General features: G+C 41.6%; 1 protein-coding gene across 1 annotated transcript; it reads right to left on the bottom strand.

Annotated features, from left to right (window-relative positions):
- Window positions 1-1,795: 1,795 nt before the first annotated feature.
- Window positions 1,796-25,527, bottom strand: LOC138802952 (cytochrome P450 2A4-like). Its single transcript, XM_069986745.1, has 9 exons — window positions 25,315-25,527; window positions 24,042-24,204; window positions 20,602-20,754; window positions 20,138-20,298; window positions 19,225-19,401; window positions 12,096-12,234; window positions 5,984-6,171; window positions 5,080-5,221; window positions 1,796-2,767 (listed from the first exon to the last, which is right to left on the bottom strand). Exons 1-9 carry the CDS (start codon window positions 25,492-25,494, stop codon window positions 2,586-2,588), a joined length of 1,485 nt encoding a protein of 494 aa, XP_069842846.1. The 5' UTR covers window positions 25,495-25,527; the 3' UTR covers window positions 1,796-2,585.
- Window positions 25,528-27,750: the final 2,223 nt, after the last annotated feature.

Genomic DNA, 27,750 nt, shown 5'->3' with positions numbered 1-27,750 from the left:
CTCTCTTTCTTTTAAATCCTTCCATATGTCTAAACAGCAGTTTGTAGTCATATACAATATGGGGTACTGTTATACTCACAGGAAATTACATTTTGACCCCTAAAATTAATTCTACTGGAGAAAATGTTAATTTTCATTTTCATGTCTCAATGCTAAAAACTGTACACTAACAAAAATCTTGCTTGAGGGTGTAGTTTCAAATTGAGGTGTTTTGGGACTATTTCTCTTGTTTTGACAGCTCACCTCTTTTGCAAACTCTATATAGTTTTGGGAAAAAGGCCGTTGTAAAAGAAGGCCAAAAATCTGAATTGGACCATAAAAAATTAATTTTGGAAATGACAATGGAAGGATAATAACCAAAACAATACCCAAGGGAAGTGAACATATTGGGGGGATTTACGAAGACTGACATACAAGTATGTCGGTCTTATATTAGGCCCCGCCCCCTTCCCCCGGCAGGATGCACGCCACTTAGTGAATCTGGGCGGGCAGTCAAATCTGCTTCCAGGTGTAGATTTTGATCATGAGTTACGCCTGCAAGCAGGTGTAAAGCATGATAAATGAGGTGCGGGAGGAGGCCAAGCCTCCTCCCACCTCACCACGCCCCCGCAAGGTTCGCCAGCTCGTCCATCGGGCGAGCGGGGCGCACAGGAGGCATGCTCCATGGAGAAGTGGCGAATCTGCACCTTCTCCCTGGTGTATGCCTCTGGCATTCGCTTCGGAAATCCCCATCATGGTATATGTCGATTACTAACTCATTCTTGTGGCAAATTATTTACTATCAGGGGTTCTTTGTCTCAAAATTCATTGTCACGAAATAGTCTCAGAATTGTCTCTACATAGTCTCATTGGACCCGGTTTTCCCCTCTAGGTAAAGAGCATTAGACACAGAGAGCAGTACATAACCCCATAGGCAATGAGAATTAGACATCCAGACCACTAACTCTCCCCCTAGGCACTGAGCATTAGCCACCCAGAGCAGTACATACCCCCTAGGCAATGGGAATTAGATTCCCAGAGCAATACCTAGCCCCCTAGGCAATGAGCATTAGAAACCCAGAGCACTAACTAGCCCCCTAGGAAATAAGCATTAACCGGTCAGATCAGTAAATAGCCCCCTAGGCAATGAGCATTAGATGCCAAGAGCACTAATTAGCCCCCTAGGCAATGAGCATTAACCACCCAGAGCAGTACATAGCCCCCTAAGCAATGAGCATTAGATACCCAGAGCACTAATTAGCCCCTTAGGCAATGAGCATTAACCACACAGAGCAGTGCAGAGCCCCCTAGGCAATGAGCATTAGCCACCCAGAGCAGTACACAGCCCCCTAGGCAATGAGCATTAGATGCCCAGAGCACTAACTAGCCCCCTAGAAAACAAGCATTAGACACCAAGGGCAGTACATAGCCCCATAAGTGACAAGCATTAGACATCTAGAGCACTAACTAGCCCCCTTGGAAATGAGCATTAGATACACAGAGAAGTACATAGCCTCCTTGGCAACGAACATTTTCTTCTCCCTTTTTTTCTTTTTCAGATACTCAAAAGCAAAAGCTTTCTATTCGGCTCAGACACTAGTGAGGATCTAAGAATGATTCTAAGGGGGGATGGATTAAAATAGTTACAGACATTTAACTTGCACCATGTATACAGTTTTTGTAAGACCTTAACCAAATGGACACTAAACTCCATAATCAGTACAGTAAATCTGCCAGGCCACCAAAGTTGTGCCACCAAAAAGACTAATCCCATATCCAATGGATAGTGCATAAGTGTATTATAGCCGGTAGCCTTACTGCTAGTTTCCCAAGGAATGTCAATAAGGGGGTTACTAAAAGCTTAGATGTGGTTGGTAAATCTACTGTATACTGATTTGATTTGAGTCTTGTGCGTTTAGTGAAAAATACTTGAGTGAAAAAGGCTTGAGTTTAATACACGTGATACAGTAGTGAAAATCTTAACACTGAAACGTTGCTGCTGACAGTAATGTAAAACCAGTGCTTGTAGAAGTAAGTGCTTTTTAGAAGTAGGTGCTTTGTAGAAGTAAGTGCTTTGTAGAGAGAAGGAAGAGGAGAGGAGTTGCCAGAGGAGCCCTGCCCAATGTAGTATATGTGCTTTGCCGCTTCAGGTGTACAGGTAGAGATACTTGTAGAGATACTTGTAGAGAGGTATAGATACTCATACTCACAGATGCCAGTTGTGGCTCTAAACGCCTTATGCCTTCTAGTTGCAAGGAACCCATCCTAGGTGGGTAATAAGTCGTCGGTTATCTGGGTGTAGCAGGTTGCCGAGACTTCCCAGCCGTCTTGCGCTGCGCAGTAGGATACATACACCTTTTCCCTGGTAGCTTTATCATACTGGGATCACACTGGGTGTGTGTAAGAGAGAAAAGAAGAGATTGGTAGAAGAGAACCAGCACCTGTGAGTCGTCAGCGCAAAGCACATGGTACAAAACAATAAACCCATTAACTTATTCAGCAGTGCAATAGAGTTCAGCCGTGCAACCTGAGAGAAGGACTTATTTGGGTGCTTTAGACAGCACCAGTGGTGGGACACATCCTCTATAAACACATCAATATCATATTTAACGTGGAATAAAAGCCATTTTGTAGAGTTTTGGAAAATTTCCCAGGCCAGATATGTCTGGAGTGATATCCAAGTCCTCTGGAGGGGCGGGTGCTTTCAAGTTAAAGTTTTGTAATATAGTAATTAAAATAACAAACAGTTCCATACGGACCAGGCCTTCTCCCAAGCAAATCCTTTTACCTGGTATAAAACAAAAATGGACAATGTCACTTAACTGCTTAACTGCAGCCTTCACAACATATTTGATAAAAAAAAAAAAAGAGTATGGCAGAGTTGAGGGGGTGGGGGGGGGAGAAGGTAAGGGAGGTCACTGAAATAACAATTTTTATGTATCCTTATAGCTCTGCTATGTGAATATACTCTGGTATTCTTAATTAAAAAAAAAGTATGACTAAATAATCAACTATCAGTTACCACTGTTTGACACTATCAAGTCACAGTTGATAATACCAGACTGTGTGGCGGCATCCCTTCCCCCCATGCATCCATCTCCCACCCATCCACCCACCTTGTAATATTGATTGCCTTGCGTTACGGGAAAGGGACAGCCCAGGGCAAGTGTTACGCCCTCATTACACGGGGCAATCATCGGCTGAATGTTTCTTTAGGTCCAGACCTAAGTCATCAGCCTCCGACTGTGCATTGCTTTGTATAGTAGAAATACACATCTGTAGTGACTCGGCACGGGCCCCTAAGTTCTGTTGCACCTCAGTAAGGTACTCTCTCTGGCTTACATAAGTGGGATGTGTTGTGTGCTGTGCTTAGCTTTTTTCCTACTAGGTGTCACTGCTGTGTTGCTGTGTAACCTGTCTTTTGCACAGCTAAAGTCTTCCAGGTGATAGTTACTGTATGTCACATGTTGCCCTTTTGTCCACTCACAGGTTTAGGTGCTTTCCCTCCTTTCTCTAACCTCTCTCTTTCACTTTCTTCTCTGCACATACACAGCCCTGCAATCACAGCCAGGGTTAGATAGATCCCTGGGATTAGGACCTAGTTCCGGGTGGGTGGAGTCAGTTCAGTCTAGTTCGAATTCAGTAAGAGAAGGAGCTACACAAATAAGTCTCTGGAGAAGCTAAGCCAGAGCCTGGCTTTGGTCAGGTCCTCTGACAGGGACAAAACAAGATGAGTTACAGTATTTTCTTCTATGAGCACTAGAATCACTATGCAGTGCTAAGCCCCTATGCCATGAACCTCTCTAAACCGTGTAGAGCAGTTACCTGCAGAAGCAACAGGGACTGACCCCAGTGGAACAAAGGTACTAGGAAAACACTATGTATTCCACTGCGCAGTGCAGGACAACTGGGAAGACTGAGGAGTCTGCTTAACCCAGATAAGACCAGGGGCTTTTACTAACCACCTAAGATGGGTAGCTTGCAACTAGGGCGCATAAGGCGGTCAGGACTAGAAAAGTAGTCCGTGGTTACAAGTATTCTATACTTTCTTCTTCTACACACCTCTACTGTTCCAGCAGAGTACATTTCTACATTGGGCACGGCCCCTCTGGTAACTCCTCCTCTACTCTCTCTACTACAGAACACCTTCTTCCTTCAAACACCTGATCTCTACCTCAACTACAAGCACCTGAGTTATCACAAGATTGTATCTACTGAATTGCACTAGACTGGACTGTTGCTACCGGTTTTTGTTTGTATTGCACTATGGTTACTCCCAGTAGACTGTTCTATTTTTCTGAAGCACCAGACTCTGGCTTGTCTCTTCCACACTCACACACACATTACTACACTTTGTTTAATTCTCTTTCGAGTGCCTGTGAGGTGCCATTACTGTCCGACGTGGGATCTGTACCAGTCCAGGCTACCGTGACAAGTGCCCAAGTGACCCTAAACCCACTCAGCAACCTCACCAACGTAACAGCTGACCCGGAGGGAGTTGACCCCAAACTAACACTCCCCGCGCTGCTGAAGGCTGGAGATTAAACAAACAGTCAATACATTACTTCTTTACATTCTGGGCAGGGGCGTAGCTAATGTCTAAAACAGTAGATCATTAAAATTAAGAAACTTTGAAATTAGTTCTATTTACATTAATATCTCTTTCTTCCTGATAGGCACTCTGCCGTGTCTTTCATGTTTACTGCTGGTTGTGTAAGTTCCCGACCACCTTTCTGTGTTATCTGTGATGGCCAAGCTGATGACTCATTAACTCACTGCTCTGCTCTGAAAGGAGGATGGTTGGGATCTCGAAGCTGGCATGGCTACCTAATCTGCAGTAATTTATCTTCATACTGAGAGCTCCCAGCCCTGTGTAGCTGTCAGGACAGGAACTGCTACAGCAGAGCCAAACAGAACAGCAGAATGTAGAGCAAAGGAGCACAATGCACAAGTTTGAAAAAAAGTATGTTTGACAGCTAAGATTACCACTTTATCATAATTTGTTGTAGCAGAAAATTGTTTATAGATTGAAAATTTCCCTTATAGCTACCCATCCCCCAATAAAAAAAAAAAAAGTTTTCTAAAGGTAGCTCAATTTACCCATGGCCAGGGGCATGAAGGCATCATTCTTTTTAAATTGACCATTTTCATCCAGGAAATTCTTAGGGTTGAATTCATTTGGGTATGGGAAACAGGAAGGATCTTTCAGCACTGATGTTAACATTGGAAATACATTTGTGTTCTGGAATAGAAAATTTTTAAAGGTTTAGAATATCGATCTTTAAAGTCCCTTTAGAGCAGGCATGTCCAAACTTTTTTCGAAGAGTGCCAAATTTGATGAAGTGAACATGTGCGAGGGCCGACCATTTTGCTTGACATTCTTTGGACCATTAAAATGAATGCAAATAAACTTTTTTTTACAAAGTTTATTGAAAACTGCATACTTTTTATTTTATGACTTGTATGACAAATCTAAACAGGTGTTTAATCAATCTGCCTTAGGCCCCGTTCCCACTGAGCAAAGCTAGCAGAATTCCGCAACGCGGAATGCCGTTAGACTCCCATTATGAGCGGGAGGCTATGAGAAGCGCGCGCTCCTGCTCTGTACGCACTGAAGAATGAACATGTTCAACGGAATTCCGTTAGCTTTGCTCAGTGGGAACCGGGCCTACTCTAGTGCACGAAAAAGGAAAGCCAAAATCTCGGACATCGCGAGATTTCGGCTTTCCTTTTCCGTGCACTAGAGCAGCAGCGGCAAAGGTATCTGCTGCTGCTGGATACCTGGGGGGCCGTAAAAGTTCGGAACGCGGGCCGCAAATGGCCCGCGGGCCGGACTTTGGACATGCCTGCTTTAGAGCATTAGAAAAATAAAAGAAAATTCAATCAAGTAGCTACAAAGTGGAGAATGGCTACAAAGAGAGTCTCTCCAGCTAAACAAGTGTTTGTTCCTGTGATCTACTCCCAAATGTCTTTACATCCAAACATTTTAGTATACATACTGTACCTTAGGTATGGCGTGTCCTCTGTATGTAATGTCTTTTGTTGTTTTCCGTGGTACACCCATTGGAATCAAATCAATGAAACGCTGTATTTCATGAATAACAGCATCAGTGAATGGCATCTGGTAGCGGTCATCAATCTTTGGACATCTCTCCTGACCAATGACCTTGTCAATCTCCTTGTGGACTTTAGCTATTAGTAATAAGATAATCATAAAAAAAATGTATAATCTGGTTCTATATGTTATTTACCATTATACCTTAATACACTGTGCAGAAACCAATTAGCAATTAGAGGAGAAAATAGGGGTTGTCCTGCTGATTCTTTAGAAGGAATCCACATGCTGCAGTGAGAGCGGTCCCGCACACATCAGTGTGTCTGGGGCCGGAGGTAATGAGAGGCAGCTGCGTCTCATTAACCCCTTAAACGCCACAATCTATAGCGATCACAGTGTTTAAGGTACTCAGTGACAGAACAAGCATCTGTCACTGGGTGATCAGAACCCCCACAGCCATGCTGCAGGGGTCCCGATCACTTGTGCCGACAGGCGGGGGTAAGCTTCTTACCTCTGTCCTGTCAGATCGGCGATCCATGTATAGAGTCTACTCTCAGGCAGGCTCTATGCATAGATCGCAGATAACAATGATCTATGCTATGCCATGGCAAAAGCATAGATCAGTATATTCAATCTATTGATTGCATCTTTTACAATGAAACAAAGTGTAAAAAAGAAAAAAAAAGTGCAATAAAAAAGTTTTTAAAAGTATTACAAACCCTTTATAAAACCCCCTCCCAATAAAAGTTTAAAACACCCCCTTGCCCAAAAATATAAGAAAAATAAATAAACATATTACATATCGGAATTGTCCGATCTATTAAAATATGACATTATTGTTCCAACGGCGTAAAAGAAAAAAAAAAAACACACACCAAGATTAATGATTTTATCGGGCGGAAAGTGGCCAGATGCGAATATTTTATTAGCAAAACAGCTATTTGCAAATAAAATTATTTGCATGTAGCCCCTTTCCGCTGAAAAATACACATTTTTTGCTTCATAAATGTGCCCCTATGTGTGTACACTCTGGCTGGGATTCAATTCTTTCAATTCCAACAGGCCACACGAAAAACTGACATGTCAGTTTTTCGTGTGGCCACTATTCATTGAATAGTGGGCGCACAGACATGTCAGTTCACACATTGGAGAGTGTGGCTCCGGCCGCACTCTCCATTGTGTGCAATCGTGAATTGGGATGCAGGAACACTGCAGTCACAGAGTGGCTTCATTAAAAAGCATAATTATAAATTAGAGATGAGTGAATCACTTGGAAATTTGTTTTGCGAAGTTCGCAGATATTTGCACAAATTCGCGAATATTCACGAAATGCACATTAACGGATTTCATTAAAAATAATGGCGAGCAAACATGTTCATAAATGTTCGTATGTTCGTACGAACATGCCGCTAATGGTTTGTGTTAGCCGATACAAACAATTTAATTGATGATCGGAATGGTTATAACAATTGTTTTCGAACATGTGAGCGCTTATCTCATTTTGTAGGCAACTGCATTATATTCGCAACTCCCTAATGTTCACAACTGCGTAATGTTTGCAACTGTGTAAGTGTAAGCTAACATGTGCGTTTGCTATTGCGGCCGCCATGTTTAGCGAATTTGCGAAGCGAATCTGGCTAATTCGCGAATTACAATGAGACTAATTAAACGCCCGATTCGCTGAGAGTCGGAATTTATCAGGTTTGCTTCGCTCATCTCTAGTATAAATCAATAAGAATAATGAAGTTCAAAACGCCTCAGTGTTGGAAACCTCTGGGTCTTTTGTACTGGCAACATGAATAACAGATTAAAAAAACAATAGAAAATAGGAGAGTACAATAACAGGGACTTATAGAGATAAAGGGAAGAACTTCTGATAAAAATTGTTATTTATTTAACATGGTTTTGTGTTCATTCATTCCATGGGCATGATGTGAACATGACCCTTAACAGGTCAATCTATTAAGCAAACTTTTATGCTTTCCTGTTTATTTGTTGGATCACTATACTAATTACTTTTTCAATTGTTATTGTAAACTTTTAAAAACTTCCAATGAGTTTTTTGGAAAAATTAGCGTGCGGTAACGTCAACGTTTTTAAAGGGGTTATCTGTGTAACAAAAATAATATTCTAAATCTCCCTTCTCAATACCACCCTATGTCTAATATACATGTATAACCTACTGTATGCACCCTTTCCCTTTTTTTTTTCTTCTCATTTTATCCGCTCTGGGAGTCTACAATCCTCTACTCTAGGTCCACTCTGACCACACTCCCTTTTCCCTCCTCACTTTGTAGTCACAGGTCATGTGATCTCCTCTCTGGGTTAACTGTCTATTGACTTGGAAACATTATTTACATAATCTCCATGCACCTGTGCTGCTTAAATAGACTCATATGTGTCCCTAAGCCTAGGTTTCTGTAATATGAAAAGTTATAGTTCTATCTCTGCTTGCTGTCAGTAAATGCAGGAAATGCATGATGAGAAATGTAGTTTCCTATCTTGGATATAGATCAGCTTTTAGAAAAACTTGTAACTCAGGAATGGCAGCAGCTAGGAAGACAGACAGAAATTTCATTTTTTCACTCTGAGGGTGGGTTCACACTCGGAATTCTCGCGGATAATATCAGTGGAATTCTGCAGTATGTCTGCGCGCACGGCCGCGCGCTTTTCCGCCGGCTCCATAGACACTACCCTATGGGCCGGTGTATTCCGCTATCTGCAAAAAGAAGTGACATGTCACTTCTTTCAGCGGATAGCGGAATACACCAGCCCATAGAATGGTGTCTATAGAGCCGATGGAAAGGCGCGTAGCCGTGCGTGCAGACAGACAATGAAATTCCACTGAGTTTATCCGCGAGAATTCCTTAGGTGGATAACCCCTTTAAGCATTTTCCTTCACCTTGTCAAAAGTTACATACAAATATTTCAATTGTTTTCCAAGGCACTGTATATCTTTGTATTTAGGCATTTGTAACAGTACGGGTGACTCTTACAAAACAAATTATCCTGCTAATGAGGAATAAAGTTTGGGCATGACTTTTATAGTACAAGAGATTGTATGTGGAATGCTTTGGGTTACACAGCCCAATGGAGCTCAGTACTGGGACAAACTCTATTTTCCTAACTACTATATAACTAGAACTACTTTTTTCTTTTAAATTCATTAAATTAAGCATAAGTGCAGATACATAGGTAAAAACTTTGTAAGGGTGCCTTCACACGTACCGTTTCCCTGCGTTTTTGGTGCGATATTTACATGCGCATTTTGATTTTCACGTGATTTTCACATGCAGGATAATTTGAATGCGCATGTAAAAATCGCACCAAAAACACGGCGTTTAAAACGCAGCGATACGGTACGTGTGAAGCTACCCTTAGAGTAAGTTTATTGTATGTTATATTTTACATGTATACACATTGAGAGATTTTAGAAATGTGTAAATACAGTAAAGAAAATAAAAAATGTGTGCGTCTCCTTAATCCAGCAGTCCAACAACATGAGGAGGGAGAAGATAGGAAAGGTGGTGGTGGTGGTGGTGGTGGTGGTGGGGGGGGGTGTTAAAAAAAAAACAAAAAAAAACACCTTCTACAGCCAGGTACACCCATCAGTATAAGGTGTCTGGTGGTCTCCCTAAAAATGATGCCTTCGAAGACAGGGGTGGAGTGTGATGGAAATCACCAACCGACTCCTTTGTTCTAGGATTGATAAGCTGCAGTCACATCTCTCTAGAGAAAATATGATCACTTGGCAGTGCTGAATGTTACTGTGGATGGGGAGGACTGGGGCTAGACAAGAGAGATAAATGATGGCCAGATGATCATTTGCCCGTTAGTCGTTGAAAGTGTAAGGCCACATTTAAGGACTGCAATTAAGGGGTATTGAGACAGAAATTGTCTGAGATGGGGAAACTGGACATCTACCATGTGCTGCTACTAAAGATAGCTATAAAGTACAGTATGAGGTAGGCTGTAGGACTCCTCAGATTTGGTGAATGATTTTAAACCAACAGTCTCCTGTAATTGTCAGCAGGTCAACCATCATTGTGTCCCATCTACTACTTTAGACATATGGGGGGAGAGCCCAGCCAGCTATCCAGGAAAAAGGTATTACAAAAATATTTGTGAAGCAGCTGGGCCTTCCTGCACTGCCCAAAAAGGTGAGCAGACTGGCATCCGGGGACATGTCATGGGGTCTGTATATTCCTAGAGTGACAATAATACATCTAGCAGAATGTAAGACGCATGGCAAAATCTAAGAATAAAATAGATTCACAATGAGGTATTGGGTAGAGGGGTTAAATCAAATTACTTTAAAGGATGATCCAAAAGTAGGTAGACAGTATGTGTATTTGGGTTATGAAGGGGGGATTTATCAAACATGGTGTAAAGTGAAACTGGCTCAGTTGCCCCTAGCAACCAATCAGATTCCACCTTTCATTCCTCACAGATTCTTTGAAAAATTAAAGGTGGAATCTGATTGGTTGCTAGGGGCAACTGAGCCAGTTTCAATTTACACCATGTTTGATAAATCTCTTTCAAAGGGACCCTATTACACATACTTTCCACCTACTTTTTGTACCACCCTGTATTATGCTCTTTAAAATCGAATAATCAAGTATAACACAAGATGCGGTTAGTGTGAGTTTAACTGCTAATGACTTGACGAGGTTAACCTAAGTAGTGTCTATACCCTAAAGACAATGGTATATTTAGGAGAGGAAAAGAGAGAATCTAGGTCCTCTAGACAAGTCTAAAAAGATGGTGAATAATTACAAATAGTGGGATATATGGATATAGTTTACTGGTAGATAATCAGAATATAGTATATAGTATATAGCAAATAGCCAATGGCATGATAAAAACATATGTTATATAGCAAATGACATGATAAAACACAAATAGGCAAAGACAAAATATGTAAAATATATAATTATATCATAAAATGTGTACCAGCAATAAAAAATCATGAAAAAATGGCAAAAGATATATAAAAATAAAAAAAAAATGGAAAAAAATGAAAAAAATGAAAAAATAAAAAGTGAAAAACAAAAATATGAAAAGAATAAATATGAAAAGAGTTGATAAAAGGTTATAAAATTTTGCACATAATTGGTATACTGAGTAAACACTTCCTAGGTGATTAATAGTAGCTCAATTCATTAATTCATCAGCACAAAGTGGTAAAATTCATAATTGGCTGTAAATCATATGGTTATGACAGAATGGGTTGATGGCGCTCATTTTGCACTTGGTTACGCCAAAAGTTCATGAATGTACGCTACTTAGACCCAGTTGTAGAGTGATAGATGGTAGCATTGTAATGATTATCGCATTTGTATAGCGATGTGCATTCAGTTGCTAGTAAATTCATGTGGTGTATGTTACACCTCTCACCGTTCCTGCGAGATGGAGGGTCCCCGGAGCGGCTGGCTTGTGCGCTCGGACTTGCCGGTCTTTGTTTGGCTGCTCCTATTGCTGGAAGCGTGTGCCGTGCTCAGCCCATGTATTAATGTAGATCGGAGCTCCGTACATGCGCAGTGTGTTGTGATGCCCGCGGGACCTCGTGCTGATGTTGGCGGCAAATGGATGTTTGAAAGGCTGTTAATTCAGTAAGCCTTTGAGCATTAGTTCATAAGTAGAATATTCTTAGTAGCTGGACGCGTTTCGATACTTTCTTAGTATCTTTCTCAACAGCAGAAAAATTTTTATATTTATTCTTTTCATATTTTTGTTTTTCACTTTTTACTTTTTCATTTTTGCCATTTTTTCATGATTTTTTATTGCTGGTACACATTTTATGATATAATTATATATTTTACATATTTTGTCTTTGCCTATTTGTGTTTTATCATGTCATTTGCTATATAACATATGTTTTTATCATGCCATTGGCTATTTGCTATATACTATATACTATATTCTGATTATCTACCAGTAAACTATATCCATATATCCCACTATTTGTAATTATTCACCATCTTTTTAGACTTGTCTAGAGGACCTAGATTCTCTCTTTTCCTCTCCTAATAATCAAGTAATTGGAAAATGCTTTACCTACCAAGGACATCTGGGTATTTCATAAGAAGAAGAAGAGAATAGGTCAGGGTTGTGCTGGTGGTTTCCACTCCAGCAAAGAAAATCTGTAGAGTGCTGTTCACTAAATTGGTGAGATGGAATTCACTTTTGGGATTATTTTCCTGTGAATCCAAAAGGAAATATTATTATTATTATTATTATTATTATTATTATTATTATTATTATTATTATTATGACAGTGGTACCTCGGTTCTCAAACTTAATTGGTTCAGGAATGCAGTTAAAGAACTGAGCAGTTCAGATACTGAGCAAAGTTTGAATTCTGAACTCTACTTCCAAGTAAGTTTTTGTTCGACTGCCGCAGTATTACTGTACCTCAAGACTGGGTGCCCAAAAAGTGTTTAAGAACCGGACAAGAGTTTGAGAACCAAAGCAAACTTTCCTTGAAAATACTATTTGAGTTCCGAGCAGTCTGAGAACAGAGGTACCACTGTATTATTAATGTTATTATTATTATCCCTGAGATAAATAGAAACTTATTTAGAGTAGAAGTGTTTTCCCCACTTTGTATTTTTTTACATTGCAGAAGCCATGGGGACTTGTGACTAGGGACAGTGAGAAGAACATAGACTGGACTTACAAATATGGAGAAACTAAAAACGAGAAAGGACAGAATTAGGTGTAATCTTCTTGAACCCCTGTTTATACTATACATTAACCCTTTGAGGACCAGGCCCAAAATGACCCAGTGGACCGCGCAAATTTTGATCTTAGTGTTTTCGTTTTTCCCTCCTCCCCTTCTAAGAGCTCTAGCACTTTCAGTTTTCTATCTACAAGCCCTGTAAGTGCTTGTTTTTTACAGGAATAGTTGTACTTTGTAATGGCGTCTTTCATTTTACCATAACATGTATGATGGAATTCCAAATATATTATTTATGAAGATATAAATAGGTGAAATCGTAAAAAAGAATGCAATATGGTAACGTTTGGGGGGTTCCTGTGTCTACGTAATGAACTATATGGTAAAAGCGACATGATACTATTACTCTATAGGTCAGTCACACAACCATATGCAGGTTACACAGATTCTCTACTGTTATATATGTATTTTTTTTATGAAATCCTTTTTTTTGGCAATTAAATATTAATAAAATGGGTATATTGTGACGCTTATAACGGTTTTATTTTTTCACCTACAGGGCTGTATGGGGTGTCATTTTTTCCGCCATGATCTCTAGTTTTTATTAATACCATGTTTGTGTACACTTAAGACTAAGCTTGTAGAGATGGAGGATAGATCCCGTAGAGGGAACTTAAGGTTGGTTGGCTTACCAGAGGGGACAGAAGGAAGGGAAGTGGAAAAGTTTCTGCAAGATTGGTTAATAGAGACGATGGGGAGGGAGAACCTGTCAGAACAGTTTGGGGTAGAGAGAGCCCATAGAGTACCGGGAAAGAAACCCCCACCTGGAAGCTACCCTAGAGCAGTGGTCATGAAGCTGTTAAACTCACGGGATAGAGAGCTAATTCTCAGACGAGCCCGTTCTTTGGGGGAGCTAAAATACAATAACAACAGGATCATGCTGTTCCCAGACTACGCTCTCGATACACAAAAGAGAAGAGTGGCATTTACTCAGGTTAAAAAAAGGTTGAGGGAAAAAAATATAAAGTACGGTTTGATGTTTCCAGCTAAGTTACGAGTGATTTTTGAGGAGAAATCATATTTCTTTGATAGTCCGACAGAAACAATCAATTGGATGGATCAGAAGGGACTGTAACGGGGCTCTCTGAATGAAGGAGTAGAATAGAGAGGTCTAGTATGTATTGCTCAGGTTAGGGACTTGGGTGATTAGTTGCCTAGGTCAGAAGGGGGGGAGGGGGGGAAGTGGGTGGGGTGGGGGGAGTGGGGTTGGGGTAGTGGGTGGTTGGGGGTGGGGTGCCGAAGGGTATGACAGGGAGGTTTTGGGTTTTTTTTTTTTTTTTTTTTTTTTTTTTTTTTGTCCTCTGCCCCCTTCTTTTCTTTCTTCTTGGATAGATGTCGGTATCTAGGGTCATTGCTTGGAATGTACGTGGACTAGGGGACAGGCGTAAGCGAGTGGCGATTTTGGATTATATAAGATGTTATCTGCCGGCTGTGGTCTGCCTGATTGAAACTCATTTTTCTAGAGATACGGAGCATAAACTGAGCAGACCTTGGTGGGCAGATCAATACCATGCCACATACTCCAGTTACTCTAGGGGGGTTACAGTATTAATACATAAAAAAGTCAACTGGGAATTATTGGAAAAAAAGATTGATGTAGATGGTAGATTTGTTTTTTTATTTTGTAAACTAGAAAGGCTATTATGCGTCCTGGCGTTTGTCTATATTCCTCCTCCCTTTAACACTTTTGTTTTAGAACAGTTATTCTCATTCACAAAAAAGTTTTTTAATGCACCAATTCTAGTTATGGGTGATTTTAATGCAGTAATGCATGAAGAGAACGATAGATTTAGAGGGAATAGAGTAGTCTTAAATCTACACAAGTCCGTTTTGGGGGAAATGATGGTGGAACACGGTTTATATGATATTTGGCGTGATAGAAATCCAGACAAAAGGGAGTACACTTGCTGGAATAGGGCAAAAGGTACGTTATCAAGAATAGATATAGGGTTTGTGAATGGGAACATGGCACAAAAAGTTAAAAATGTTAAACACTTAAATAGAGGTCTTTCGGACCATGTACCACTTATGTTTGAGTTATGCACAGGGGGTATAAGTAGTATATTTAATATTAGAATCAATGGTCACTGGTTGAATCTTATTCCTAATATTGGAGAACTGGGAAAAGAGTTTGAGGAAATATGGGATATTAATGTAAGTTCAGCATCTCCACAGGTGGTATGGGATACACTAAAGGCGGTAATTAGAGGAAAATATTATGGAATTATTACTAGTTTGAAAAAGGGATATAGGGTTAGGGAAAAGAAATTAGAAGAAGATTTGCGTTTAGGGGAGGAGGAATATAAGAGGGATGGCTCGGAGAACGCTAAGTTACAGTTAGAAACAGCTAAGTTTAATTTGGATAAATATCTGTTAGAAAAAGCAAGGAACCAGATGGCCTTTTGGGGAAAGAAATATTATTTGGGGTCTGGTGCTCCTAATAAAGGCCTAATGGCCATTGTTAAAAATCAGTTGGCAAATAGGGATATCCAGGCAATAAAAAGAGACTCTGGGGATATTGTGAATGATACACAAGAGATATTAGGTCAGTTTAGGGCTTACTTCCAAAATGTATATACACCTGAACATGACATTTTAACTGAGGAAGTGAATAATGTACTAGACAAATGCTGTCTCCCTAGATTAAACTTAGAGCAACAGGCGGAGCTAGATGCTCGGATAACTTTAGAAGAACTGAATAATGCGTTGAATCTTTCTCCAGGGAGTACTGCTCCAGGACTAGATGGCTTGCCTTATGAATTGTATAGGAGGCATCGTGATTTCCTTTTGCCAAGGCTGTTGGAAGTGATAGAATCCTCGGTTGAGACTGGGCGGTTACCGGCTTCAATGGAGGAGGCAGCTATATCCCTTATTCTAAAGCCTGAGAAAGACAAACTAGCTATGGATGCGTACCGCCCTATTTCTTTGATGAACGTGGATGCTAAGATTTTGGCTAAACTCCTGGCCTCTAGGTTGCAGAGAGTAATTTCCGGGCTGGTCCATGAGGATCAATGCGGATTTATTCCGGGTAGAATGGCCAAATATAATATAAGAAGGGTGTTTGAGAACTTACAATTGGTTGGAGTTCCGTGTTCCCACTCCATCCTGTCCTTAGATGCCACAAAGGCGTTCGACAGGGTGGAGTGGGGATACTTGTGGGAGGTGCTGAAGCGTTTTGGTATAGGTCCCAAGTTTATTGAGTTAGTGCAGCTGTTGTATAAGAATCCTAAGGCAGCGGTGTTGGTTAATGGAGAGAGATCTGATTTTTTTTTGTTGGGCCGAGGGACCAGACAGGGTTGCCCCCTCTCCCCTTTACTCTTCGCCCTCAGCATTGAACCTTTGGCTCAATTAATTAGATTAAATCCTGATATAAAAGGTTTTGGGGCGAGGGGTGAAGGGGACAGGGTGTCCCTTTATGCAGACGATGTGTTGTTGTTTTTGGAGGACCCCCAAAAAAGTGTGCCAATAGTTATGGAATTGATTGGAGAGATTGGATATGTATCAGGATTAAGTATCAACTGGAGCAAGTCAATTCTAATGCCTTTGGGTAGGGGGTTGGATTTTTCTTTTCCGCAGCTGAAGGTTTTACAAGAGAGAGGTAGCTTCAGATACTTAGGTATAAGGGTGTCAAGGGACTTGGAGGAGTTTAATGAGCTGAATATGAGAGGTATATTAGAGGAGGTTGAAAGAAAGAGTGTGGTATGGCAAAAGTTACCTATCTCTAGAGTTGATAGGATGGTGTTGTTTAAAACTATTTGTCTTCCTAAGTTCTTATATGTTTTTGGGGTGGCCCCGATTTGGTTGCCGGACAGCTATTTAAAAAGGATTAAGTTAGTAATTAATTTCTTGATTTGGGGGAGGAAGAGGGCGCGAATAAAACAGGAGATCTTTTCTCTTCCCAAAATAAAAGGAGGTATGGATTTTCCAGATCTGAATGTTTACTTTCTGGCGTCGCAACTTTTTTGGCTGGTAAAGGGAAGTGGTAGCAGGTTCTTCCAACGGCTGTGGCAAAATAAGGATGCTGGCTTATATAATTTATATGAGATCTTAGAAATGGGAGCTTGGAGGAATGGGGAGATGGGAAAACTACCTCTGGTCAGAACTGCTCTTAGGACCTGGGAGAAGTTGAAGAGTTCTTTAAATCTAAGGTCTGTTTTTGAGTTTACCCCTATATGGTGGAATGATAGTATTCATGAAGTTTGGAAGATGGGAGCTCTGGACAACCTGGTGAGAGGGGGAATTTTAAGGTTAGGGGACATTTATGTAAATGGTCAACTTAAGGGGTGGAATATGGTTAAGGGTGAATATGATTTAGCTGATAATGTTTGGTTTGATTATATAAGGTTGTGCCACGCTCTGGAAAACACTATATGGCTGAAGAAGGTGGAGTTCGACCTGGACACTTTGATTGAGCAAATGATAAAGGGGACAATTAAAATTAAAGTGGTTTCTTATGTATATTCATATTTAAAAAGAATGGTAGATGTAAGTTATAATAGTAAAAGTAAGTGGGTTAATGATTTGGGACCTATTAGCGACAAGCAATGGTGCAAAATTTATCAGAATGTGAGTATGGTGTCCAGGTCGGGCAATCACCAGTTAATACAATTTAATATCAACCATAGGTTGTATTACACCCCGGCTTTCTTAAATAGGATCGAGAAAAGGCAGGACGGGAAGTGTCCAAGATGTGGCACTGATGATTCTGATTTTTTGCATATGTTGTGGGCCTGTCCTCAAATACAAAATTATTGGTTAGAGGTCTATAAAAAGATCAATGAAGCATTTGCAATTAAACTGGTACCTTCTCCGCTCCTTGCGGTGCTGGGTGATTTTGGGGAGATTAAAAAGGGGAAAAAAACGGTGAAGAAAATACTGAGGTGGTTTTTTTATGCCAGACTGTTGCTAATAAGAAAATGGATTAGTTCTGAAGTCCCTAACATTGTGCATTGGGAGAGGTGTAGATCTAGATATGAAGAATACTATCAGTAATTATGGTTGTGGGTTGATTTTTTTTTTTTTTTTTTTTATTATTTTTTTTTTTGTTGTTCCCTTCGGCGGGGCGGGTAGGGGGGTAGGGTTGGAAATTTAGGGGTTGTTGAATATGTTTGTTTATATGGATTGAGATTTTGTTCTTTTTTATGGTGTATTGTATATTTTATTAGAAAAAATAAAGGAAAAATTTGAAATACATAATACCATGTTTGTGAAGATTCGGACGTTTTGATCACTTTTTATTGATTTTTTTAAATATATAATGTAACATAAAATCGGTAATCTGCGCACTTTTTCCCCCTCTTTTCGTGTACGCCGTTCACCGATCACAATGACGCTTGTTATATTTTAATAGATCGGACAATTATGCACGCTACGGTATATTATATGTTTATCTATTTATTTATTTTTATATGTTTTATTTATATAATGGGAAAGGGGGGTGATTTAGACTTTTATTGGGGGAGGGGTTTTGGGGTAGTGTAATAGTGTTTTGAACTTTTTTTTTTTTACACTTTTGAAGTCCCTTTGGGGGACTTCTACATACAGTACTTTGATTTATACACTGATCATTGCTATGCCATAGGCATAGCATTGATCAGTGTTATCGGCGATCTGCTCATTGAGCCTGCCTGTGCAGGCTCAGTGTAGCAGATCGCCGATCGGACCGCACGTAGGCAGGTAAGAGACCTCCGGCAGTCCGTTTCAACGATCGGGACCCCCGCAGTCACCCGCGGGGGTCCCGATCGGTAAGTGACAGGGGACTCCCCCTGTCACTTACACTTAAACGCCGCGGTCACGCCGCGATCGCGGCGTTTAAGGGGTTAATGACACGCGGCAGCGCGATCGCTGCAGTGTGTCATTACCGGTGAGGTCCCGGCTGCTGTTTGCAGCCGGCCCCCACCTGCTATGAAGCGCGCTCCGCTCCGGAGCGCGCTTCATAGCGGGAGAAACACCCAGGACGTAAGGTTACGTCATGGGTCGTCTGGGGACAGACTTCCATGACGTAACCCTACGTCCAGGGTCGTCTAGGGGTTAAAGCTTGAATAAGTATTATGTTGCTTGACTGCAGGGGGAAATGGGTAACCTTATGGATGGGTCCATTATAGACTAGGAAATTTAAATGGCAGGTTTTGACCATTCAGCATTGTGCTGTATTTAAAAAAAAAAATTGAAGAAAAAAGAAAAAGGAAACTGCAGGAAAACGTATTTATTAGCACTGATATAAGCCCATGATTTCTATGTGGCGTTTGGAAGCCACCATACACCCTAAATAATGTCTTTTATCCAAAGTATATAGACACTGTTAGAAACAAACATGGTGTAAAGTGAAACTGGCTCAGTTGCCCCTAGCAACCAATCAGATTCCAACTGTGCCAGTTTCACTCTACACCATGTGCTGCTGTACATGGCCATGGGTGTAATTTTTTTTTTTTTTTTTTTTTTTTACATTTACCTTCTCCATTTTAATGAGAAAAGCATCGACATAGTTCCTGGGGTTATTCTTATCCAACATTTTTTTGTTTATTTCAACTCTTTTTTCCGTAAATTGAAGGATTTCTTTCATGCAGTTGAAGCCTTTTTGGTGTTTCCCAGGAATAAACCGCATGACTAAGGGAAACATCTCATATAACTAAAGCAAAATAAAGTAAAAAATTTAGAGCATAATAGAAGTAGTGATTAAAGGGGGTAGTCTGGCGCCCGGCATTTTTTTAAAGAGCCGGGGAGGAGGAGGCTGAACCTAACTATATGCACCAACTTCCCTGTCTCCAGCGCTGGGGTATGCTGTCTGTCCCCCTGCTTCCCGGTCCCCGGTTGTTTCCTGGTCTAAGCAATGACCGGGTCGTGATATGTCAGCCCCGCTTAGCCAGTCAGCGGCCATAGTGGGGTCCTGCTTCAGCTGCTTACTGGCTGAGTGGGCCTGACATGTCACGACCCGGTCCCCGCTCAGACCAGAAAGCGGTGGGGTCGACAGCGGACCCCAGCGCTGGATCTAGGGAGGTAGGTGCATGTAGTTAGGTTCAGGCACCTCCTCCCCTGCTCTTTAGGAAAAAAAAGTCGGCTTACACGGTACACAACAGGTTTACACAGCACACAGTAAGCATTATGCTGGAGCAGCAGACAAATTGTTCCATCTCACCATTCAATACAGCCCCCTCCACCCAACCGTGCCTTACTACCTTCTGAGAATATACAACTATATACAGTACAGGTTCTGGCCCCTCCGCAGTCTACATTTGGAAACTGATACCCAAGCTTTAATGCTCTTCCACAATTGTCTCTCATTTTCCAAAGTGCTGGAGAAGGACAATTGGTCAACTATCAAAATGTTGGTAATCTCTAGGAGGAACAAAATATTTTTCTCAAACCTGTCCCCATCGTGAGCTGGCAATGGATAATGCTGTATGTATCAAGGCAATAACATTCAGTAGCGCTTTATCCTCATACTCATGACGACTTCCAAACATAATGGTGAAAAGAACATTGCAGGTGGCTTTACTGATGTAGTGTCGCGGCTCCACAAATGTTTCTAGAAAATAGAAAGATGAAATGTGTATAACGTTCAGATGTTTATATATTGTTCCCACAACATCTACTAATGGGCCACTCCCACTGGAAATGGCCGCTCAGCATACACTGCACTATATGGGTGGCCCGGGAATGAGCACCTGTGGTAGAGCAGAACAGGTAAGTATACTGCACTATAGTACAGAGTAGTAGATTTTCAGTATTCAGTGAGTTCTTACAAAGCTGTAGTCCCTCTTCTGTCTAGCCGCGGCCTACTCTTAGGAGCAGGAACAACATTGTTAAAGTTAACTAGTCTGTAACAAACCTTTTGTTTTCTTAAATTCTGCCACTAGACACTGAGCCTCTTCTTGAATCTGTTGCTCTGTATTTCCTTTTCCCATGCCGAAATCCCGCATTGTGGAAATAGAAAACCTCCGAAGCTGCCTCCACCGGTCCATGTTACTTGTGAAAGCAATTCCTGGGTTGTAAAAATACCTTTAATAGTTTTTATTTTTTAACATATTTATATTCATTTAAGCAAACCATAAAAAATTATCTATATATATATATATATATATATATATATATATATATATATATATATATATACACACACACACAGTGGTACCTCGGTTCTCGAACTTAATTGGTTCCAGAAGGCAGTTTGGGAACCAAGCAGTTTGAAAACCGAGCAGTGTCTTCACGAAGGAAATAATGTAAATGTGATTAATTGGTTCCAGCAGCCACCAAATATTACCTACAATACTCATTTATTACACTAAGTGCTCAGTATAATCACTACCGTACAGTACAGAACAGCACTATACTGTACAGGACATTAAACATAAGAAATGTTCACCAGAACCAGCAAATATAGTACAGTAGTCACCAACTTCTCACCCATCCTTTACTGTATAGCGTCCCCCCCATCCAAGCACGGTAATGTATGGGAGATGGTGGTGCACTGTCTGTACTACTACTGCACTGTATATGCACTCCAGCAGTCTTATACAGCACTGTACTGTATGTGAAGCCTCACCACTGCTTAACTTGCCAGGTACAACCCACCATCCACGCTCGCAAAAATGTTCGAAAAACTATCGAAAACCGAGCAAAGTTCGAATTCCAAACACTACTTCTGGGTAAATTTTCGTTCGAATACCAAGCAGTTCGAGTTCCAAGCGTTCGAAAACCGAGATATTACTGTATATATATAAAATTTTTTCCCCACTATGGGCTTCCCAGACGATCTAGTGATCATCCGGGCAGCCCCCTCGCACCTCCCCGCAGCCTCCTCTGTACTCAGTCGCTCGCTGCCAACGCGTGTAATATCGGTCGCAGCGAGGGGGGAACGAGTAGCAAACAAGCGCTGACATCGCTCGTTTGCTCCTCTATGTCGCCCCGTGTAATAGGGGCTTTAGGGCCCTTGCAAACTTCCGTAATTTGCATTTCGCAATCCCAGACGGTGAGCCAATGTGCATGGCTATTGATGCTATGCCCAAACCTAGGTATATGGCCATGTTCAGATCTTTTCCCACCTACGGAAGTTCCCAATGCCAGTTCACAGCTTCACATTCCGTAGAATCTGTGCTCTACCAATCTTATGCATGTGCCCTAAAGCTATGTTCCCACTTTGGAAACATATGAAGCAAACGCAGCAGTCTCCTTAAATAGAGAGCCGCTAATAATTATTATGATTACGAGACAGTAACAAGTTACAAGACGGTCGCCTTCTATGATATGTTCTCAAAGTGGTAACATAGCCTGTGGCCTTATTCACACGTTCAGTACATTTTTCCTGGTCCCTAAATACGACCCGTACAATCCGTTATAAATTACAGATTGGACATCCGTATTTCCGTAAATCCATTTTTTTATTGACTGAACAGTACTATTTAATGAAGTTTAGTAGGTTAAAAAAAACTAGCAGCAGCATGCCCAACCCCTAAAATAAGTCACATAATCACTTTCGTAGTTACATAGTTAATACGGTTAAAGCAGGACACATGTCCATCAAGTTCAACCAAGGAGGGGATGGATAAAGGGAAGGGGACAGATTATGGGTAGGTTCTATACATATGCATCTATATTATTTTGGTTTAAGAACTCGTCGAGGCCGGTTTTAAAGCCCTCTACTGTTGTTGCTGTGACCAGATCCTGGGGTAGACTGTTCCACAGATTCACAGTTCTCATGGTAAAGAAGGCTTGTCGCCTCCGGAGATTGAACCTTTTTTTCTCCAGGCGGAGGCCGTGCCCTCTTGTCCTTTGAGGGGGTTTTACCTGGAACATCTTTTCCCCATATTTCCTGTAGGGGCCATTTATATATTTAAATAAGTTAATAATATCTCCCCTTAAACGTCTCTTCTCCAGACTAAACAAATTTAATTCTTTTAATCTCTCCTCATAACTAAGATGCTCCATTCCCCTTATTAGTTTAGTTGCCCGTCTTTGTACCCTCTCCAGCTCTAGGACGTCCTTCTTATCGGATTCCAAAACTGGACAGCATACTCCAGATGAGGCCGCACCAAAGCTTTATAAAGCGGTAATATTATATCCCTGTCCCGAGAGTCCATGCCTGTTTTAATGCATGACAATATCCTGCTGGCCTTAGAAGCAGCTGACTGACATTGTGTGCCGTTCTGTAGTCTATTATCTACAAGTACACCCAGATCCTTCTCCATCAGTGACTCTCCCAGAGTAACTCCCCCCAGGACATATGATGCATGTGGGTTATTAGTACCCAGGTGCATAATTTAACATTTATCCACATTGAACCTCATTTGCCAAGTGGACGCCCAAACACTCAGAGTGTCTAAGTCATCCTGTAACATCTGCACATCTTCCATAGACTGTGCTGTACTACAAAGCTTGGTGTCATCTGCAAAGATAGAAACATTGCTGTTAATTCGATTCTCAATATCATTAATAAACAAGTTAAACAGAAGAGGGCCCAGTACTGACCCTTGGGGTACACCACTTATTACCGGGGACCATTCGGAGTAGGAATCATTGACCACCACTCTCTGGGAGCGATTGTTAAGCCAGTTTTCAATCCAGTTACAGAGTAAACTTTCCAAACCGATAGACTTTAACTTACCCATCAGACGCCCATGAGGAACTGTGTCAAATGCTTTTGCAAAATCCAAATACACTATATCCACAGCCGCGCCGCTGTCCAGGCTTCTACTCACCTCTTCATAGAAACATATTAGGTTGGTTTGACAGCTTCTGTCCTCAATAAAACCATGCTGGTTATCACTTATAATACTATTAGCCACTACATATTCCTGGATGTAGTCCCTTATAAGCCCCTCAAATAGTTTTCCCCAAAATGCACGTTGCTGTTTTCTTGTGACTTTTTTTTTCAGCTTCAAACACTGTACAAAAGTTGTTTCTGAAGGAACCTGAAACTCATTTCTCATGTTTGAACCCCCCTTTGGCTCATAAATGGGTTATTCTGGTTTAGACATAGCTGCTCCTATCCAGAAAGAGCACCACCCTTGACCTCAGTTCATACAGTATGTGATATTGAAGCTTAAATCCTCTGAAATGAATAGAGCTGAGTTGTAATACCACACTTAACCTGAGGATAGGGGCAACACTGTTTTTGGAACAAAGCAGCTATGTTTTTGTTATCCTGAACAACTCCTTTTCAAGCACCAATCCAACAGAGATTTCAGCAAAGCCCCCTGTTGTCTATAACCATTGCTGCAGACCCTTAACACATAGGATTAAAGAAATTAAAACTCCATAGAAATTACTCACCATAGTTTTTGTAGAAAAGATCAAAGTAAGCGAGGTCGCCTCGAGCTAAGAAATCGTCCCCTCTGTCCACATAAACTTCCTTCACAGCTTTATATCCTGTAACCACTATGACTGGTCGGAATCCCAGGTAAACGGTGAACACTTCTCCATACTTCTCACTAAGCTGGATGTGAAATGATCATAAGTATTTGTTACATCAAAGTAACTAGCTTCTTCTATAGTCAAAACAAGATATTCATACATCTGAGATTCCCATTTAGATTAGACTTTTTTTTATTATTATTTAGATTTTTCACTCAAAATTAGAGCTATATTTTGGTTTTATTTTACTGTGTGCCTAAGACTATGTTCACACTACATTGCATAGCAATGGACCGTGTTATACTGGCGGACGCCGAGCGTTCGGTACATTCCTGCAGAAGATACTGCAGGAACATTATCTTTTTACAATTGAATTGCAGGCACTGTTGGGTGTGCCTGCAATTCAATTAACCATGGTCGCCGGCCAGAATTTACATTAAGTGAGAAGCTACTGTATCCAAACGCTATTCGGCGAACAGTGTCCGGAAATAATTGGCATGTTCACTACTTTAATGCTCGATTTAAAGAACCAACATTAAAGTGACTGTACCACCAGGCCGAGGCTGAAGCACTGGAGGCGGGCCGACCCACCCTTAGTGGGAGGAAACCCCAGCTCCTCCATGACGTGACTCCATTAGAATCAATGGAACCCTATCATAGAGGGGCGGGGGTTTCCTTCCACTAAGGGTGGGTCGGCCCGCCTCCAGTGCTTCAGCCTCGGCCTGGTGGTACAGTCACTTTAAAATAAACGATGTTGGAACACTGCAGGTGGTATTGCCTTGAATTCAATGCAATGACACTGCTGCAGAAAAGAACGGATGCTGATTTTATTGCAATCAGCGTCCGATCTTCTGTAAAGAAAAAAAAAAAAAAATCATCTGAACATAGCCTAAAGGTGATTACATATTTTGGCACTATTTTCACACTTTTTTACATTTCAAGACAAATTCTAGGATCAAATGATGAAAACAAAAACTAAAACATGTAATAGGAAAATAGACATAGCTGTTTTTTTTCCAAAACAGTGCCATACCTGTCCTTTGGCTGTGGGTGATATTACAATTTGGCTCCATTCACTTCACAGGAACTGAGCTCCAATACCACACCCAAACCAGGAAACAAGTGGTGCTGTTTCTGGAAGGAATCAGCCATGTTTATTGTCTAAATCTGAATAACTGCTTTAATCACTTACCTTCAGCAGGGATTTCACTATGTCTCCTCCTCTTAGTTGTACATAGTTCCCCAGTATTGGCAGGGGGGTAGGTCCAGGTGGTAAATTCCATTTTCCCCAAAAAGGCTTAACACTTAAGAATAAGATGAGACAAGTCCCCACCGCTGTAAGGAGGAGAGCTACATGCTCTGAGAAATCCATCCTGACTGTGGTCTAACCTTCGCAGTTACTCTCTCTCCATTCTCACTTTGCAGACACAATGGGTGGAGCGCTGTGCGTGTAAACTCCTGTCTGGGATGTGAAATTCTTCTGTGAATTGACTGAGGTTAATCAGGCTAAAACATAATCATGAGTAATGATAAGTTAATGTGCCAACAGGCAGTATATGTGTATATCAAGTAAGAGTGTGTGTGTGAGTGTGTTTGTGTGTGTGTACACAGCTATCAGGTTTTTTTGTTCTTGTTTCTTTGCAGGTTCCAAAAGCGCAGCATACCGAATCATATAACAAACCCAAGAGAAACATGCTTAGTTTTCAAAATCTGTACAAAGTACAATGTCAAATGTAAAGGACATAGGCAAATATGTGAGCAGACTTTTAACCCCTTCAGGACCAGGCCAATTTTAGTTATTGTACTTTAGTGTTTTTCCTCCTCGTGTTTAAAAAGCCATAGCCCTTTCATTTCTTTCATCTATAGACCCATATGAGGTCTGCAAATTTTTTTTGTAACACCAATTGTACTACAATTGTAGCCACCGTGTATAGAGAGGGCTTGAGTCGTGAGCCCTCTCTATACCCCCTTGAGGACATCATGGAGTTAAAGGTTCTTAAAGGGGTACTCCGGGCCAGGGGTATTTTTGAGGATCGCCGGGGAGGGGTGGAAATTGAAGCCGGAGGTCACTTACCTCTCCCGTTTCAGCGACGGTGCCCGGATCGCGCCACCCGATACTCCCGTCCCGCGGCCGCTTCCTGGTCAGAGCTGCTGCATGAAACGTGACGTCTCAAAGCTGCTCTGCCATTCAGCGGCCGAGGTGGGACTCTGCTACGGCCGCTGATTGGCAGAGCTGCCTTGAGACGCCACAGCTGTGGGACGGGAGTACCGGGCGGTGCAGTCCGGGCATCGGCGCTGGAACGGGAGAGGTAAGTGACCTTCGGCTTCAATTTCCACCACCTCCCCGGCGATACTCAAAAATTCCCCCCGGCCCGGAGTACCACTTTAGGTTGAGATGAGTGAACTGAACTTCTCTATACACAAAACCATACAGCTGTTAACAATCAAAAGAACCAGCGAGTCCATTTGGTTTTTAACTACATCCAAGCTGCATCTTGACCACTCTACCCTTAGGGTTTTTCCACACTTAGCAAAAGTGGCGAAATTCCGTTCTGAGCCCCGCCATGGAATCTGCTCAGAATCCCATCTGCCACAGTATGTCAGTGCAATGCCTGGCATGCCTCCGCTCTCCACACAAAGAATTGACATGTCAATGGAGAGCGGCAGAGAGCTGAGGTGCATGAGGTATCACACTGACACATTGAGGCAGGAGGGATTCCGAGCAGAGTCCACAGTGAGGGTCCGTGTGGAATTCTGCCTGTTTTACTCAGTGTAAAGGGGCTCTTAGGGTATGTAGACACTGAGGAATGGTTGAGGAAGGTTTTCTGCTTGAAATTCCTTGGCTATTCACTCTGGCAGAATAGGAGCAGCATAAGGGTAGGTTCACACTGAGGAATTCTCAAGGAATTGTAGAGGAATAGGAGCAGAATATGAGCAGAATGCAAGTGGAATTTAAACAGAATGCAAACAGAATTTAAACACCCGTTGACTTCTATAGGATTCCTCTAGCAGATTCTGCCCAAAGGGTAAATTCATACTAAGGAACCCGAGCAGAGAACTTCCGACAGATTTCATAGCTCGTACCCGTTCACGGCCACGCGCCTCTCTGCCCGTGCTATAGACATCACGCATCACCCCATGCACGGACGGATTCCGCATTCCACCGAAAGAATTGACAATGGTGTCTATGGCACTGGCGGAGAGGCGCGCAGCCGCGAACAGGTACGAGCTACGGAATCTGTCGGTTATTCTCCACACAGGTTCCGTAGTGTGAACCTACGCAAAGAATTGACATGGCAATTCTTTGGGCACTAAGTGTATCTGTGGCAGAAAATTCTACACAGAAATTCTGCAGTGTGAACAACAGAGCAGAAATCCCATTGAACACAATGGGACATTGCTCTGTACATATTTTATGGGAGTACTTTTGAGCTGAAATGAGCAAATTCCTCTTCAATTCCTCGCCTAAAGGGGTAGTCCACCAAAAAAAATTTTCTTTCAAATCAACTGGTGCCATAAAGTGCCAGAGATTTGTAATTCTCTTCTATTAAAAAATCTCAAGTCTTCCAGTACTTATCAGCTGCTGTGTGTCCAGCAGGAAGTGGTGTTTTCTTTCCTGTCTGACACA

Source organism: Dendropsophus ebraccatus, chromosome 10 (genome assembly GCF_027789765.1).
Source record: "Dendropsophus ebraccatus isolate aDenEbr1 chromosome 10, aDenEbr1.pat, whole genome shotgun sequence".
NCBI lineage: Eukaryota > Metazoa > Chordata > Amphibia > Anura > Hylidae > Dendropsophus > Dendropsophus ebraccatus.
The sequence above is the reverse complement of the archived record's forward strand: the minus strand, read 5'-3'. Positions and strand labels throughout refer to the sequence as shown.